The 17,989-nt window shown below is 39.8% G+C and overlaps 2 protein-coding genes across 2 annotated transcripts in view; both read right to left on the reverse strand.

Moving 5' to 3' along the window:
• Positions 1–1,558, reverse strand: part of LOC121577308 (excitatory amino acid transporter 1-like) — a 40,571-nt gene extending 39,013 nt beyond the window's left edge. The window contains exons 1-2 of the mRNA XM_041891072.1: positions 1,423–1,558; positions 1,115–1,208 (exon numbers count right to left, since the gene is read on the reverse strand). The gene's annotated coding sequence lies outside the window, so the exon portion shown is untranslated. The remainder of the gene's footprint in view (positions 1–1,114; positions 1,209–1,422) is intronic.
• An 8,322-nt stretch (positions 1,559–9,880) lies between these two features.
• On the reverse strand, positions 9,881–16,033 carry LOC121577309 (tax1-binding protein 3). Its single transcript, XM_041891073.1, has 4 exons — positions 15,754–16,033; positions 14,097–14,216; positions 13,567–13,644; positions 9,881–11,835 (listed from the first exon to the last, which is right to left on the reverse strand). Exons 1-4 carry the CDS (start codon positions 15,790–15,792, stop codon positions 11,701–11,703), a joined length of 372 nt encoding a protein of 123 aa, XP_041747007.1. The 5' UTR covers positions 15,793–16,033; the 3' UTR covers positions 9,881–11,700.
• Positions 16,034–17,989: the final 1,956 nt, after the last annotated feature.

Genomic DNA, 17,989 nt, shown 5'->3' on the forward strand with positions numbered 1-17,989 from the left:
CACTTCTTTTCAAGCTGACTCAAACTGCCTTACCTTTAACATCCCACTGGGCAAGATTGTTTCAAAATAATTTCAATAACAAAAATGTGATGTGATGACGTTGAATCAATGTGGAAAACTGATTGGATTTGCAAAAAGTTGTCAATGTAAGGGAATTTAGTATTTTATTTCAAACAACTTTTCACCTAAATCCAATAACATGGTGATTTTTTGTTTTGGTTTAATGTTGAATTCACGTTAGTTGACAACTTAACCAAATGTAAATCAAAACTAGATGTTGAACTGACTCTTTAAACATAGCATACTCACCACTCATGGTTTAGTCCAAAGCCTAGATACAACAGACGCGGTCTACCTGTACTGTCAGAGCCTCAGGGCCAAACTGACTGGAGGTGACAGTTCGCTGATTTCATAAGCGGGCAGACATGAAAAGGTCTGTCATCTCGTCTGACCTAACCTTCACATGCATGCTCTGCCCTCCCAAACCCACCCACCCGTCAGCACACAAACACACACACACACACACACACACACACACACACACACACACACACACACACACACACACACACACACACACAGCTGAACACAACTACAAAGTCCTTGGACAACCCCAGGTACAGTCTAACCCCCACCTATACCTCCCATGTCCCACTGTCCTAGCCAACATTAGTCTCCCCAGCAGTTCCAGGGCTGGAAATAGCAATACATGACAATGCAACTTCAGTTTATGAATTTGGTCCTCTATTTGTACCATTCATACAAAACCAATGCTCTTTTTGTTGGTGCACATTACATCACCACTTCTGCCACTATTCTACCAAGGGGCTGTGATAACGTAGTGGAGCAATATCATTACAACTAGCCCTAATCCCAATAAATGGTTAAGAGACATATTAACTGAGCATCAACAAGTGAGCTGTCAGTGTCAGCTGTGGGACCTCCCATTTTCCTTTTCAATGCTGGAGGAAATGAGCTGTTGTTCTCTTTTTTTCCTCCAAACACTGACAACAAATCAGGACAATATTTCAGTTATTACTGTCAAGTTCATGGTCACTTTTAAATGTGTACCCTACTTAATCACTGCTAATAAAATATGCAAAGAAACATATACCCTGTTTCTGATGTTTTTTCTCTTCACAGATTAAGATACAGTCATGGAGAGTGCCTCTGGTCTGGGTGGATTGTCTTCAACTGGTGGTTCTTAACTATACAGGGTATAATCATAAAATACACTTAAAATGGCAATATTATAATTTGTGTACAAGTTATCAAAGTTGGTACCTTTGATAGACATGAAATCATGTATCTAGCTATTAAGTGAGATTGAATTCACCTAAGTCTGAGAAGTACATGTGTTGCATGTTATAATTAACCATTAATTTAAAATTAATACAATCCAAAAAAGTTGTATTTTCATACCTTCTCTCAAGACGGTCCTCACACGGTACGGTTAATTCCTTTGCTTGCTTTCCACTCACATAACTGAAGTAGCCTACCGGAGCACACATTCACATCTACAGTTAATTTCCCTTAGTTACATGAGTGTGAGCTTTTCTCCAGCCCTCGGGCGTGATAGAAAAACGCCTCGACATCGAGCAGAGGTCTGTGTGGGCGGGAAGAGGTTTAAAGGATTCTTCTGGCGCGAAGAAAAGCCACCTGCTGCACATCCGAATCGGCGGAGCTCGTGTAGTCCCAATATTAGTGGGTGGTAGAGTGGTTACCCAATAATGATAAGAGAGATAATGTGCTGCCTAATAGATATCCTAAATGTTCTACCAATTAAAAGCTTAATCCATTTGTTGTCATTATAGGGATGATTGTGAGGTTGACATATTGAGAATTGGATTTGTATTGAGATATTTGTTCTCCAGAAAGATGTTTTAATAGTTTTGTTTTCTCCTTGGATATTGTGAACTTTGAGAGAGGTGAAGATACATACATAAACGCTGCTATTATTTCCATGACAACCGGCCTTCCCGCACTTGCTCAGGATCTGGTCTTAGCAGCTCAAGGGAACCATACTGTATATGTGTAACCTTTAACTCCTGACTACCCACACTCCCACCCACACATTGTTTTAGGCCCTCTGTGTATAAAAGCATTACTTCAATGTGGATATTCTAGAACTTTACAGGGGGCTTCAAAGAACTCCATGTTCAGAATGCATTGGCTCCTCATCATCATGTCATTGACATAATAGTATTTTCACTGAAATAACACCATTCAATTCTCCAAAGTAGTAAAATAATGCTTAGTATTGGAGCTGTAATGTGGGTGAAGTCATGCAATACTCTCAGTCCTGTTTCTCAATAGAAAACAGGTGAATATCCTTCAATTATGTGAGCATTACCATTGTTATTTCTGATAACTCAGATAGATATACTCATATTTATGTGAAAAATACCTACTTATATTAATTAAAACATTTAGACCACTGTGATCAAGGGTGATTTAAGAATAAACAGGAAGTGCCTTGGACATCTTCAAGCATTCTACCATGAGAATTTGAGAAAAAAATTAAACTGTCCCAGGTGGCCTCAGAAATAAATCAGGCGTAGACACGTGAATACCATCTGATCTCCAATAGTATGCAATATTTTGCCTAATGAGAGACAAAGTTCAAGCCAAGAGAGTTATTAAAGACAATATTTGACAATTTTCTGCTTAAGCCCTCCAACTGTCTGGTTCTGTTTAATCAAAATGAAATGTATTTCCTAATCCCTAGTACTGAGTGAGTATGAGCAAGGCTCTTAATCTAGTTTTTTTCCCACTCAAATGGTGAAGACTGGAATTGACCAACAGCTATGAATACATTGTGCGCTGCATTATTTCACTGTCTTAACTAAGTGGTAAACCATCATCATAAGGAATGTCTTGAAAATCCTTTCCCCTTAGAAGAAGCAGAGATTGGAAGCTATGGATCCATGATCACATGATTACAATCTGGTGTCTCCAAAGTGATGGGAGCAGATTGCATCACTATGGAAATACAATTACCCTGCCAGAGTGTGGGAGGTGTGGGCCATGTATGATCCACATTTAGCCAGATAATTATGCACTTCCCTGTAGAAAGTAACGCATGTCATTTGCAGGATAGTATGTGCAATGGATGATGGCTCCATTGTCTTGCATGAAATTTGATTTGTTAATTAAATAAATGTGTTTTCCTCAAGTGTGAAATGGTTGCTTGATCCGATTTAAATTAATGCAGATAAGGAAGAACAAAAAAGTAATTAAAGGGAAATGCCAAAAATGTTCTACTTCATATTCATCATCACCAGCACTACCCCAACATCAACATATGTGAAAATGGCACGTTTCTATGTTTTGTAGTAAAAAAGATAGAGGAAGATATGATTTTCCACCGGCATCATCTGGTGTGCATCATGTGATTTCAACCAATTATGAGTAGGCATTGCCTACTAATTGGTTAAAATCATATTGTGAAATATCCCTTTAAGGTCTTCAATTCTATCTTTTGCCTTCTCAAAGCCAACGGAAATTGATATTGACAAGAGTCCAGTTGATTAGTTAGCATTATAGTATAATTATTTGTAGAATATCTGTATGAATAGATTCACAATAGTAATATATATATTTTTAGGGGGTAGATCAGCTTTAATATTGCAGATAGATGTGGCTTCCATCAATGTAATTGTCTGTATAATTTTTAATATATATTTCATAAGATATATTTTCCTTCTTTATTATGTTCCCCTAACCCCACCCCTCCCCTAATTTGAGTAAACTAATGGACAAGAATACTTAGGCTTCTACTTCCAGCTTATACATACTACTGTATATACATTTTACAGACACAGTATACACTATATGTACAAAATTATGTGGACACCCCTTCAAATGAGTGGATTCGGCTATTTCAGCCACACCCGTTGCTGACAGGTGTATCAAATTGAGCACACAGCCATGCAATCCCTATAAACAAACATTGGCAGTAGAATGGCCCATACTGAAGAGCTCAGTGACTTTCAACGTGGCACCGTCGTAGGATGCCACCTTTCCAACAACTCAGTTCATCAAATTTCTGCCCTGCTAGAGCTGTCCCGGTCAACTGTAAGTGCTGTTACTGTGTAGTGGAAATGTCTAGGAGCAACAACGGCTCAGCCGCGAAGTGGTAGGCCACACAAGCTCACAGAACGGGACCGCCAAGTGCTGAAGCGCGTAGCGAGTAAAAATCGTCTGTCCTCGGTTGCAACACTCACTACCGAGTTCCAAACTGCCTCTGGAAGCAACGTCAGCACAAGAACTGTTCGTCGGGAGCTTCAAGAAATGGGTTTCCATGGCCGAGCAGCTGCACACAAGCCTAAGATCACCATGTGCAATGCCAAGCGTTGGCTGGAGTGGTGTATAGCTCGCTGCCATTGGACTCTGGAGCAGTAGAAACGTGTTCTCTGGAGTAATGAATCACGCTTCAACATCGGACGAATCTGGGTTTGGCGGATGCCAGGGGAGAACGCTACCTGCCCAATGCATAGTGCCAACTGTAAAGTTGCTACAGCATACAATGACATTCTAGACTTTTCTGTGCTTCCAACTTTGTGGCAACAGTTTGGGGAAGGTCCTTTCCTGTTTCAGCATGACAATGCCGCCGTGCATAAAGTGAGGTCCATACAGAAATGGTTTGTCGAGATCGGTGTGGAAGAACCTGACTGGCCTGCACAGAGCCCTGACCTCAACCACATCGAACACCTCTGGGATGAATTTGAACACTAACTGCGAGCCAGGCCTAATCGCCCAACATCAGTGCCCAACCTCACTAATGCTCTTGTGGCTGAATGGAAGCAAGTCCCCGCAGCAATGTTTCAACATCTAGTGGAAAGCCTTCCCAGAAGAGTGGAGGCTGTTATAGCAGCAAAGGGGGGGACCAACGTCATATTAATGTCCATGATTTTGAATGAGATGTTCGACGAGCAGGTGTCCACATACTTTTGGCCATGTAGTGTATTTTACATTCGTTATCTTTTGTTTGTTTTTAGTCCCAGCCTTCAGCTACCCTCAACCTCTCCCATCTATCTCTGAAGACCATCCAGTTTTGATTTCTAGCTGCCATATATTTTTCCACAGATTTTTCCAATGATGTTTCACAAAAGTTCTGAATCTTTCTATTCTCGTTGTTTCTACAGATTGTAAATTAAAGAGAAACATTTTTGCCAAGAGTATTATTATATTATTGATCGATCGACTATGACTTTTCAAATCAAATTTCTGCCCTGCTAGAGCTGCCCCATGTCAACTGTAAGTGCTGTTACTGTGTAGTGGAAAGGTCTAGGAGCAACAACGGTAGGCCACACAAGCTCACAGAACAGGCATTGCTATTTGCGGAGTTCGCTCCAAATAAATGTTGAAATGTTTCAGCCATTCCTGAACATGCGACCAAAAACAAGCTACATATGGGCAGTACCAAAACAAGTGGTCTAATGATTCTGTCTCTTCGCAGCAAAATCTGCAGAGCTGGGATGGTTGTATCCCCCATATACATAACATTCTATTGGTTGCAAGAATTTTGTATAATAATTTAAATTGAAAAACTAAGTTTTGAATCCGGCGTTGTTTTGTGTATCAGTTCATAAACCATGTGTCATGGAATCGGTAAAACGAAAATCTCCTCCCAACTATTTTTAACCTGTATGGCGCAACTGTCATTTTTTTGATCCTGAAAGGAAACTGGTATACTTTTTTATTTATCACAATTTTCTTTAGTCAATATTGGTCTTTAATGCAGGGTCGACAGACAAGTTCCTTACCTTCTCCCCTTTCAACTTGCCTCATCCCTTTTTGCGGGAATGCTGCAATCAGTTGGTTGTAATTTTGAATAGAGCAGATGTTTCCATATATTTTTGTTAACTGCATGTCTGACATAACTCCACCAGTCCTATTTATGATATCATTTACAAAGATTATACAGTTTTTAAACATTATTTCTTAAAATAATGTTTTTTTGATCAATTAATATATTTGAGTTTAACCATAATATTTGTTGTAATATGTGTTCTGTCTTTTCTGGTGGATTAAACTGAAATTGCAACCAGCTTTCTATGGCTTGTTTTAAAAATTGCGATATTTTTGAGATTATTTCATTTTCAAATAACCGAAAGTGAGAGGCTGTAATCTGCTGAAGGGAAAAAGGCCATTCTTGAACACGGGGTGAGCCATTCTTACTAATCTGCTAGAGAACAAATTTGGATTTAAGTATAGTTTTTGTATGACTGAAGCCTTTAGTGAGAGGTCCAATGCTTTAATATTTAATAATTTATGCCCTCAGAATTCATATTCATTATATAAATAGTTTTTTCTGGTTTGCCGTTCCAAATAAAGTAGAATATTTTTTGCTCATATACAGTGCATTTGGAAAGTATTCAGACCCCTTGATTTTTCCCCACATTTTGTTACGTTACACCCATATTCTAAACTTAATTACATTGTTTTCCCCCCTCATCAATCTACACACAATACCCCATAATGACAAAGCAAAAACTGTTTTTTGTAATGTATTAAAAAAATATTTTAAAACAACAACAGAAATATCAAATTTACATAAGTATTCAGATCCTTTACTCAGTACTTTGTTGAAGCACCTTTGACAGCGATTACAACCTCGAGTCTTCTTGGGTATGACGCTACAAGCTTGGCACACCTGTATTTGGGGAGTTTCTCCCATTCTTCTCCGCAGATCCTCTTAAGCTCTGTCAGGTTGGATGGGGAGCGTCGCTGCACAGCTATTTTCAAGTCTCTCCCTCGATCCTGACTAGTCTCCCAGGTTTCCTCCAGACATGACGCTTGGCATTCAGTCCAGACAGTTCAATCTTAGTTTCATCAGATCAGAGAATCTTGTTTCTCATGGTCTGAGAGTCCATTAGGTGCCTTTTGGCAAACTCCAAGCGGGTTGTCATGTGCCTTTTACTGAGTGGCATCCATTTAAGAATGATGGAGGCCACTTTGTTTTTGGGGACCTGCAGACATTTTTTGGTACCCTTCCCCAGATCTGTGCCTCGACACAATCCTGTCTCGGAGCTCTACGGACAATTCCTTCGACCTCATGGCTTGGTTTTTGCTCTGACATGCACTGTCAACTGTGGGTCCTTATATAGACAGGTGTGCCTTTCCATATCATGTCCAATCAATTGAATTTACCACAGGTGGACTCCAATCAAGTTGTAGAAACATCTTAAGGATGATCTATGGAAACAGGATGCACCTGAACTCAATTTTGAGTCTCATAGCAAAGGGTCTGAATAGTTATGTAAATAAGGTATTTCTGTTTTTTATTTTTAATACATTTGCAAAAATGTCTAAAAACCTGTTTTCGTTTTGTCATGATGCGGTATTGTGTGCAGATTGATGAGGATTTGTATTTTTTAAATCCATTTTAGAATAAGGCTGTAAAGTAACAAATTGTGGAAAAAGTCAAAGGGTCTGAATACTTTCTGAATGCACTGTAATTAAAAAACAAGGTGTAGGCAGGGCCATAAGTAAATAGATAAACTGGGATATGACTAAATAATTAATCAGGGTGATTTTTCCACAAATAGACAGGTGTTGTCCTTTCCAAGATCTTATCTAATTTGGCTAACTTTCTATTAAAATGTATTGTAGTGAGATTATTTATTTATTTTGGGATAGTAATACCGAGTATGTCCACTTCACCGTCGGACCATTTTATCCAATACGTAGGCCTAATATTTATCATAATTCGGCTTTAATCCAGAGAGGTTAGAAAAATTATCTAGATCCTCTATCAGGCTATGCAAAGATCAAAATTGCGGATTTAAAAGAAAACATGAATCGTCAGCGTACAATGACACCTTTGTTTTTAAGCCCTGGATTTCTAGCCCCTTGATATTATTGTTGGATCTGATTTTAATAGCTAACATTTCAATGGCCATAATAAATAGATATGCCGATAGTGGACAACCTTGTTTTACTCCTCTTGACAATTTAATACTTTCTGAGAAGTAGCCATTATTTACTATTTTACACCTGGGGTTACTATACATAACTTTAACCCATTGTATAAGAGATTCTCAAAAATTTAAATAATAATTATTTTTTCTTTAACCTTTATTTAACTAGGCATTTAAATAATCCAGGCATTTATATATACATTCCAGTCGTACTTTATCCAAGGCCTTTTCAAAGTCAGCTATGAATACCAGGCCTGGTTTCCTAGATTTTTAATTGTGTTCTACTGTTTCCAGTACTTGTCTTATATTATCTCCAATGTATCATCCATGTACAAAGCCTGTCTGATTAGGATGAATAATATCCAACAATACCTTTTCAATTTTATGCGCTATGTATTTTGCTAGGATTTGGGCATCACAACACTGAAGTGTATAGTAACAGTAATATTGGGAAGTTATTGTTTTGGCATCGTTTTGGTTTGAGTTTTCTAATTCAATGAACTGGTTACCTCTACATGAACAACAACTACTCTACATATTACAGTACTGTAGTATTAGTATCTATTGAGATGGAGGTGGTTCTCTCATTATAAATCCAGTTACCCAGCAACAAGCAATGTGATAATTTTGTGGACAACATGGCACGATTGGATTGGATTAGTGAGAACAGAGCCAGTTCTAATGGATTACTGGTGTGATTTCTTTGCGGAAATGTGTGCTCAACCACATTCACTGTAGCCCCACGTCATATCTCATAGCTCCCTGTGTAGTGTTTAGGCAAGTGGAATGGAACGAAAATTATGTATGTAGCTAAGTCCCTATGAGACAAACAAAACTCTTGCTGATGTCTTCATGTCAAACAACTCACTTTCTCATACTGAGAAAACACACACACAGATACACACTCCTCATCAATTATTTCTCAAAGGGGATTTTAGCAAAGCCTCACACTGAATCGATCAGCCACCCTCCCCTGATTCTGGGAACAGCATAACCCATTTGGGTATGTCATTAGCAATATTATTAGTAAGGTAAAAATTGTGCCATGTCTGTATCTCTTTGATAATGACAGCCATGAATAAAAATATGCTGAATTGGATAAAAGCTGATGATGTGATCATTTGATTCAAGGATGTGCTGCTATTCTTAGAGTGAAGAGATTGGGGAGAGGATGGACCAGGTTGCTCTCTGGGTGGTGCATCGGGTGTTGTCTCCACACCAGCAGTTAAAAGAGGAGTGTTTGTTTTTAGATGAGTGGCAATATTAAGAGATGAAAGTGGAGAAACTGATCATATAAAATGCCTGAGTACACAGGGAAAGGTCAGGTAATAGATTCACTGCTTTGAAATGTCATCTGATTACTTTCAAGTTGGTAACATGAAGATATCTAAAGTCTATGGTGATAAAGGCCAAAGATCAAGACAATTGGACGAAATACAGTATGATGAAAGAACAAATCTTTCAATATGTCAATAATAAAACTCAACCTATAGAAATACTGTATTGCAAACCCACATATGTATTTCTATTGGTTAATATGCTTCATAAAATGGTCGATGACAGGGTGGTGGTAAGCTGCGCAACTGCCCACACACACCATGAATCTATGCACACACCAGGATGCTCCAACAGCTTCTCAAATCTAACATTCACACCTTTTTTTCCACCCATCTTTATGATGCTAACGAACAGCATTTAATTAGCAGCTGTGGATCTGTGAAGTACAGCTGCTCTTCATTGTTTCAGCTGACGTTATGTAATCTTTTCACAAAATGAGCTTGTCTTGGCATATACTATTTCTTCTAACATACAGTGCACACAGAGAAAATATTATCCCTGCTCATGTCTCAGAACCACATATTCTGTTTTGTCAGAGAATATCACCTATCGGTGACAACAGTCAATTTTCCACAAAGTGCCTGACAAACACATAATACCAAAAAAAAGATGCATTCTTTCAGTTGATTTTGATTTATGTTAAAGACATTTGAAAAGTGTACAGTATACAATCATATGCCCAAATAGTAAAATCAAAGGTTTTCCTCATATACTCGGGAGTACTTATGGAGAACAAATAAAATAAGATATTTTAACAATCGACATGTAGATAAAAATCGACTTCATAGAAAACATTCATGCAAGACTACATTTATCAAAAGGTTTGGCAGTCTTTTGAAGTGTTTATTCTTTAAAAAGTTGGGTGTGGAGTTAGATGTGTCACTCTGCCAATGACATATAATGATAATCTCCCTATAAAATAAATGCTAACAAAAACAAAGCCATACCAAATACTAAATTAGTAGAACATACTACAACGTGTATGTATATTAGGTACCATTGGAATCTGCATTACGACTTCACTTTACTTTATTTTTTATCCATATTAATAGGAACTAAGAAGATTGGATTAAATCAGTGATGTATTGCTGTGTATTGCATGGCTGAGGCAGTGATAAAATTCACATATCATTGAACTATATAGGAATGGAAAAGTGCATGAATATAAAAACACTATCGGCACCATCAAGATTTAGTGGTACAATCACTAGAGTTTCATTTAAGGCTGTGGTGTATCAAACTTCTCTCTCAATTCATTAGATCCTTCAACCTTGGTCCAAACTATTCCAGTGTGCAACTAGCTGTCTAAGATCATCCAACATGCCACTTTCTCTATATGAACCTGATAAAGAAGGCACTTATTAAAAGGTTGACTATGCCCCAGCCTTGATTTCAAGGCAAGGATGGCAACACCAGATTAACTATATGCAGATGATTGGGAAGTAACTGTTTTCCTGCACAACATACAAAACTAAAATCCTCAAATTAATATTACAGTATTTGGTAGACATGAACTACAATATTGTAAAATGAAATATAAAGCATGCAGTTCAGCTGTGCTTGTTACTTTGGTAGATGCACAACATGGATGACACCAAAATAAAGATTCCAAAATATATCATCCAAGCCTGATGAATATTCATTAATTTCCCACAACACAAGGCGGTGTTAAGCACTTCAGTGTTAAATTGTCATTAAAGCCATATATTAAACTCAAAACATAAGTCATATAAACAGGAAGCCTCTATAGAAAACACACAAATTAGTGTAGCAGATAAATGCTAGAAATTACCATATGTGCTTTGTATGCGTATGTTTGCATAACAACCTCTATCACCACTACAAAACGGCACATGCTAAATATGTGGAAGTTACACCACATGACATGGTTCAATTTATCAATCTATAGTTCCTTTGCATTGTTTTCCTTTGGCTTGTAGAGACATCGACTCGAAAACATAGATATAAAATGATGAGTAAATCAAATCATGACAGATCATTAACTGAAATGAAATGTACTAATAACTGAATAAGTAATACACAAGTCAGCTAGTTAAGGCATTAATAATCCCAATAACTAGAACCATACTGATGAATTGTAGAGACATTATATAAATGGAGTGTACCCTGTTTGGGAATATGCGAGTACGGCCATGATCAATTCCATTTCAACTCCATCAACTCTGGAATCCTTCATGAAAATAAATGGCACTTTTCAATTTCATTCCATCTCCTGAATTGACAGAATTGATATGGAATTCACCCCAACCTTACAGTATGTGAGAAAAGATTTGGAATACAATGCTCTCGGTCACTGGCATTGTCTTACGTCAGATAGCAAACTCCGTCTGCACTAAAGGACAACCGTTGCATTGGAGGGATGCCACCTGTTCGAAAGACAATGAGGTCACCAAGCCGCTGTTACTGTTTGGCGTCATTACATCATAGAATGTCTGACAGCCTGCTCCAGCGATTTCCTGGTCACCAGTAGCCGCACAATGTCTTCATTCTTCTTTGTCAGCCGTTTGCGTGCCTGGTCGTGTGTCACCATGGTCATATCCCATCCATTTACCTGGTTGAGACAGATAAACAATGTTAAGTCTTCCTACAATAGTTTGTTATTACTGTATTATATATTATTGATGCAAAGTAAGTAGAATATTGGGATACAGTGAATAGTTTGAGTGTTTGTATGTTCTCATCACCAAGAACTTCAGATCCACTGAATGATGGTTAACCATATTGACCACAGACTGCAGGGGTTTTAAGAACTTCTGACCACTGACACTGAGGCTCCTCTTATTCACCATCACAGACACGCTTTGGTAGAGCATGGCGCTTGTTACGTCACGATTATGGGTTCATTTCCTGGGGCCACTCATACATGAAATGTATGCACGCATGACTAAAGTTGCTTTGAATAAAAGCGTCTGCTAAATGGCATATACACTATATATAGAAAAGTATGTGGACACCCCTTCAAATTAGCAGATTTGGCTATTTCAGCCACACCCGTTGCTGACAAGTGCATAAAAATCGAGCACATCTCCATAGACAAACATAGGCAGTAAAATGGCCTTACTGAAGAGCTCAGTAACTTTCAACGTGGCACCGTCATAGGATGCCACCTTTCCAACAAATCAGTTCGTCAAATTTCTGCCCTGCTAGAGCTGCCCCGGTTAACTGTAAGTGCTGTTGTGAAGTGGAAACGTCTAGGAGCAACAATGGCTCAGCCGCGAAGTGGTAGGCCACACAAGCTCACAGAACGGGACCGCCGAGTGCTGTAGCGTGTAAAAATCATCTGTCCTCGGTTGCATCACTCACTACCGAGTTCCAAACTGCCTCTGGAAGCAACGTCAGCACAATAACTGTTCGTCGGGAGCTTAGTGAAATGGGTTTCCATGACCGAGCAGCCGCACACAAGCCTAAGATCACCATGTGCAACGCCAAGCATCGGCTGGAGTGGTGTAAAGCTCGCCGACATTGGACTCTGGAGCAGTGGAAACGCGTTCTCTGGAGAGATGAATCCCGCTTCAAGATCTGGCAGTCCGACAGACGAATCTGTGTTTGGCGGATGCCAGGAGAACGCTACCTGCTCCAATGCATAGTGCCAACTGTAAAGTTTGGTGGATGAGGAATAATGGTCTGGGGCTGTTTTTCATGGTTCGGGGTAGGCTCCTTAGTTCCAGTGAAGGGAAATCTTAATGCTACAGCATACAATGACATTCTAGACTATTCTGTGCTTCCAACTTTGTGGCAACAGTTTGGGGAAGGCCCTTTCCTGTTTCAGCATGACAATGCACCCGTGCACAAAGCGAGATCCATACAGAAATGGTTTGTCAAGATCGGTGTGGAAGAACTTGACTGGCCTGCACAGAGCCCTGACTTCAACCCCATCTAACAACTTTGGGATTAATTGGAACGCCGACTGCGAGCCAGGCATAATTGCCCAACATCAGTGCCCGACCTAACTAATGCTCTTGTGGCTGAATAGAAGCAAGTCCCCACAGCAATGTTCCAACATCTAGTGGAAAGCCTTCCCAGAAGAGTGGAGGCTGTTATAGCAGCAAAGGGGGGACCAACTCCACATTAATGGCCATGATTTTGGAATGAGATGTTCGATGAGCAGGTTTCCACACTTTTGGTCATGTAGTGTATATCATCCCAAGTGAAATTTAGTAAATGGTGCCACCTTGTGGAAATGTATTAATAAGGTAAAATGAAATGTTTCTTGGGGCCAAAAGTTTGAAACGTGCATTCTGAAGCAATTAACGTTTAAAAAATATTTTGAAGTATTGCATACCTGCATTACTTTGTCTCCCATCATCAAGCCTGCAACTTCTGCTGGTCCCCCTGGTGTCACCCGTGTCACATAGATGCCCTGTGATCACACAGACACACAGAAAAACATAAACAGAAAAAGTGAAATACATATTTGTTACATTTTAGTCATTTAGCAGACGCTCTTATCCAGAGTGACTTACAGTTAGGGAGTGCATACATTTTTTTTTTTTTTCATACTGGCCCCCGTGGGAAAGTCCAACATCTGTGCATCTACATTTAAAACGTATTAACTAGCGTCAATTCGTTAGACTGGTTTGATGATATAGGCCAAACTTTAAAATGTCACTGTTTGAGTAATCTATCTATGCCCTTGTATGGGATCAGCTATCTGGATCTGCAGTGTTACTACAGTAGCAACCTGAGGCTAGAGTTGATGTGTTCAGGCCTACCTCTGATACCTTAATTTACTGCTGATGTTAATAGAGTTTTGCCAGAGCAGAGCTCACTGAGAACAGACAGGGAGAGTATTTCCACGTGTTTTACTCGTACCTTGTCGGACTTGTCTTCAGAGAAGGGGTTCTGACCAGGGTCTTGGTCTATTCCCCCTCCAATGCTGAAACCCAGGATCAAATGTTCACCCTGACGGAGTTTGCAGATTTCAATTCGTTGCTGTAAAGCACATGAAAGTTGAGAGTTGAGCTGGGAGAGGAAAGAATTCATAACTTCAACAACCATCAAGTATCTGTTCGTATTCCCATTCCACCATTGCAACATGTTATAAAAATGTGGTAAATGACTACCAATAGTTCCAATAGCATAACTAGCCACAATATTTTGAATGAGGTGATGACTTGCATAGAATGTTACATTTTGTGCTGAGTCCACCACATCATGCACTGAGCTTCCTTTAAGAATGCAGAAGGGCAATTCCACAGTTTGATAACCAAAGTTTGGTAACAGAATGACAGCACAAACCATGATTCTGTTACCAAACTTTGCATCTGCACTGTTCTTCAAGTAAATGTGTTTTTGTAAATGTTTGTGGAAATTGTTAAAAGTAGTTATTGTGCATAGAGTTGTATGGTTTGTTTAACTTTGCAATCATTGGTTTTTGTTTGCCAATCATTTATAGTGAAAAATCAATCTCAGCATCATTATGTTACCATGGAATTGTCCAGAACACTAGGGTTATGAATAGACTCTAGTTCCCTGAAGGGACAAAGATAATATCCCTGTAGTGTGTTATGTTGAGTGACTGACTGAAAGGGAAACCCTCTGCCACCAACTGACTGGAGACAGATCTTTTCTCAGTCTAGCTATCCCCATGGTCCTCAGACAGCTGCCCTCTCAGAGCAGATGGAGGATTCTGGCACATCCAGCTCAGTGCTCTTTACAGCACAAAGCGAGTCTGTGTGATGGTGAATAAGAGGAGCCTCAGTGTCAGAAGTTCTTAAAACCCCTGCAGTCTGTGGTCAATATGGTTAACCATCATTCAGTGGATCTGAAGTTCTTGATGATGAGAACATGGAAACACTCATGGAATTGTATAATGCAGGCTGACCACCGTCCGTTTTAATGGAAATATCAACCCATTGTCACTAGGCAATTACTTCATGACTCATATTTCTAGCTGATGTTAGATATAAACAGTGTGTTGAGAGGCATGGCCTTTCATTAATGACAGAGTATTGACCATGTCACTTCAATGGCTGTGTCAATAGAGTAGGCTATGCACCCAAGCCGTCTCGGGTAGGTAGGTGACGCCCTTCTCTGAAACACTTCACTTTCATGCATGCAGCATTGCAAACAACTTGGCTAATAATGCTAGCTGCTATCCATAATGTAGCGATAACAGGCTACTCCTAAAGAAAAAAACACGTTGGCAAGGCCGCACAGTGTAACATTAGCTTACTAAATAAATGTACTTTCAGTGAATAGATTTCTCATCATATATGAAAATGAAATACACCTATAACTTCATAACCCTAAACTGTTAGCCAGCTAGCTACAGCAGCTACAACAGAAAGGCGTACAACGTAGATACTGTAGGTGGTTTAATTAGAACCTATCGAACAGCAATGTTAGTCTACATTTTTGCACTAAATACTTATTTATAGTTTGCATCTAGGCACTGATTGAAGGGTTTTAGACGTGGACAATGGATGCCGTAGCTATTGAATGAAGAGTAGCCTGTTCCAAAACTTACCACAACGGCAGTAACTGGTTGTCCTGGGATGAAAGACATTGTTTCAGACTGTAACTCGGACACAATTGTTTTGTGTTTCTCAGCGGTTGCAAATAACTGAACGATCTAAAGTAATTTTTGTTCCTTTGGGGAAATCATACAGTGTTCGAAGCGGCTTGCATTTGTGTGAGTAACAACAACTAGCAAATAAATCCTGCCATTATTATTTAAAGGCAGGGTTGGTGATGTCATACTGCCTTTCAGTGGTTAGTCATCATCATGGATCCTGGGGTATATTTATTAGTCGGATTCCGTTGCAAAACGTTTCGCAACAGAAACCGTTGACTCTTGGAAGCAAACGGAACGAAACGGTGAGGGACCTACGTAGGCTACCTGCATTTATCCAATAGAAACTCTCGTTTTCGTTTCAAAACGTTTTCAGTACGCAAAACAGACTAAACGTTTTGCAACGGAATCCGACTAATGAATACACCCCCGGGGTGTAATCATTAGTCCAAAGTCCAAACAGTTGCGTTTTGCAACGAAAACGAGAGTTTCTATTGGACAACTGCAGCTAGGTCCCTCCCCGTTTCGTTCCGTTTGGTTCCTAGTGAATACACCCCTGTAGTGTCCAGGGCTGCGTTCAGTACGTTTTTACGTTCTGGAACGTTCAATTGAACGGAAACTGTGCTGCACTGAACGACCAGTTAAAAAACGGGGTTGAATTGTGGCGTATATTGTAAAATGTTTGTGGGTTGGGCAATGCTGTCAGCATGGATTGGCCACTTGCTGCGTTAAAAACAAGGTGGGAACTCGGAAATATCCTACTTCCGACTTCAGTGCGTTCAAAACAATGGTCATCCAAGTCGGATACTCTGGTATTTTTCTAGAGCTCCGACTTTCCTGCCTGGAGATCACTGACGTCATGATTTGACCTCTTTTTTTCTGAGTTCTAATGCTGGGAACTCTGAAAAATACGAGGTCAAATCATGACGTCAGTGATCTTCAGGTCGGAAAGTCGGAGCTCTAGAAAGAGGCTTGAGTTAGAATTCCGAGTTGGATGACCATTCAAATCGATTTTTCCCAGTCGGAGCTAGTTTTTTTTCCCCAGAGTTCCCAGTTGTTTTGAACGCACTGAGTCGGAACTCCAACTTCCCAGTTGTTTCTAACGCAGCACCAGTTGTTCATCAAAAAGAAAGGAGGACCAAGGCACTCTTCATATAATTAATTAAAATGCCTTTATTTGTATGGCATGTTCAATGGATACAACGTTTTTTAAACTTTGTTTCCATTGAACATGCCATACAAATAAAGGCATTTGAATTAATTATATGAAGAGTGCCTTGGTCCTCCTTTCTTTTGGATGAACAATTTACCCCTTTTACCAAAGAGCACTACCAGAACCTACTATTGTGCACTGTTGGTTAAGGGCTGTAAGTAAGCATTTCACTGTAATGTCTGCACCTGTTGTATTCGGCGCATGTGACCAATAAAATTTGATTAGATTTGATTTGATTTGTGTACTTTAGCAGCGCTTCCCTTCCTTTTTTTTCCTACAAGCAACACCAGTTGTCTTGAAAGCACCAACTTCCCTTTAAATACGTCACTCATTGATTCAAGCAACACCTAGCCACACCCACCAAACAAAAGCAAACGTACCTCAAAGTCTGTTCAAGAACATACAAGAACGTTTTGAGGAAACATGTATTCTCACCCATCAGACTATGTTCAGTACAAACTGTTACGCAATGTAGCAAACGTTTAAGCGAACTGAACTCACGTCAGTTGGGGTGTATCAATTTTTACATTTACATCATTTAGCAGACGCTCTTATCCAGAGCGACTTACAAATTGGTGCATTCAACTTATGATAGCCAGTGGGACAACCTCTTTTTTTCTTCTTTTTTTTTGTGGGGGAGGTAGAAGGATTACTTTATACTATTCCAGGTATTCCTTAAAGAGGTAGGGTTTCAAGTGTCTCCGGAAGGTGGTCAGTGACTCCGCTGTCCTGGCGTCGTGGGGGAGCTTGTTCCACCATTGGGGTGCCAGAGCAGCAAATAGCTTTGACTGGGCTGAGCGGGAACTGTGCTTCCGTAGAGGTAGGGGAGCTAGCAGGCCAGAGGTGGATGAACGTAGTGCCCTTGTTTGGGTGTAGGGTCTGATCAGAGCCTGAAGGTAAGGAGGTGCCGTTCCCCTCACAGCTCCGTAGGCAAGCACCATGGTCTTGTAGTAGATGCGAGCCTCAACCGGAGGCCAG

This window comes from Coregonus clupeaformis, chromosome 11 (genome assembly GCF_020615455.1).
Source record: "Coregonus clupeaformis isolate EN_2021a chromosome 11, ASM2061545v1, whole genome shotgun sequence".
In the NCBI taxonomy this organism is placed as follows: Eukaryota; Metazoa; Chordata; class Actinopteri; order Salmoniformes; family Salmonidae; genus Coregonus; species Coregonus clupeaformis.

Bases quoted from the DNA above. Each gene is read 5' to 3' on its own strand.
- LOC121577309 (XM_041891073.1), bottom strand. From the start codon at position 15,792: ATGTCTTTCATCCCAGGACAACCAGTTACTGCCGTTGTG. The intron at 13,645-14,096 runs GTACGAGTAAAA...GTGTGATCACAG, and splicing joins CTGAAGACAAGTCCGACAAG to GGCATCTATGTGACACGGGT. The intron at 11,836-13,566 runs GTATGCAATACT...TGTCTCAACCAG, and splicing joins TGGGAGACAAAGTAATGCAG to GTAAATGGATGGGATATGAC.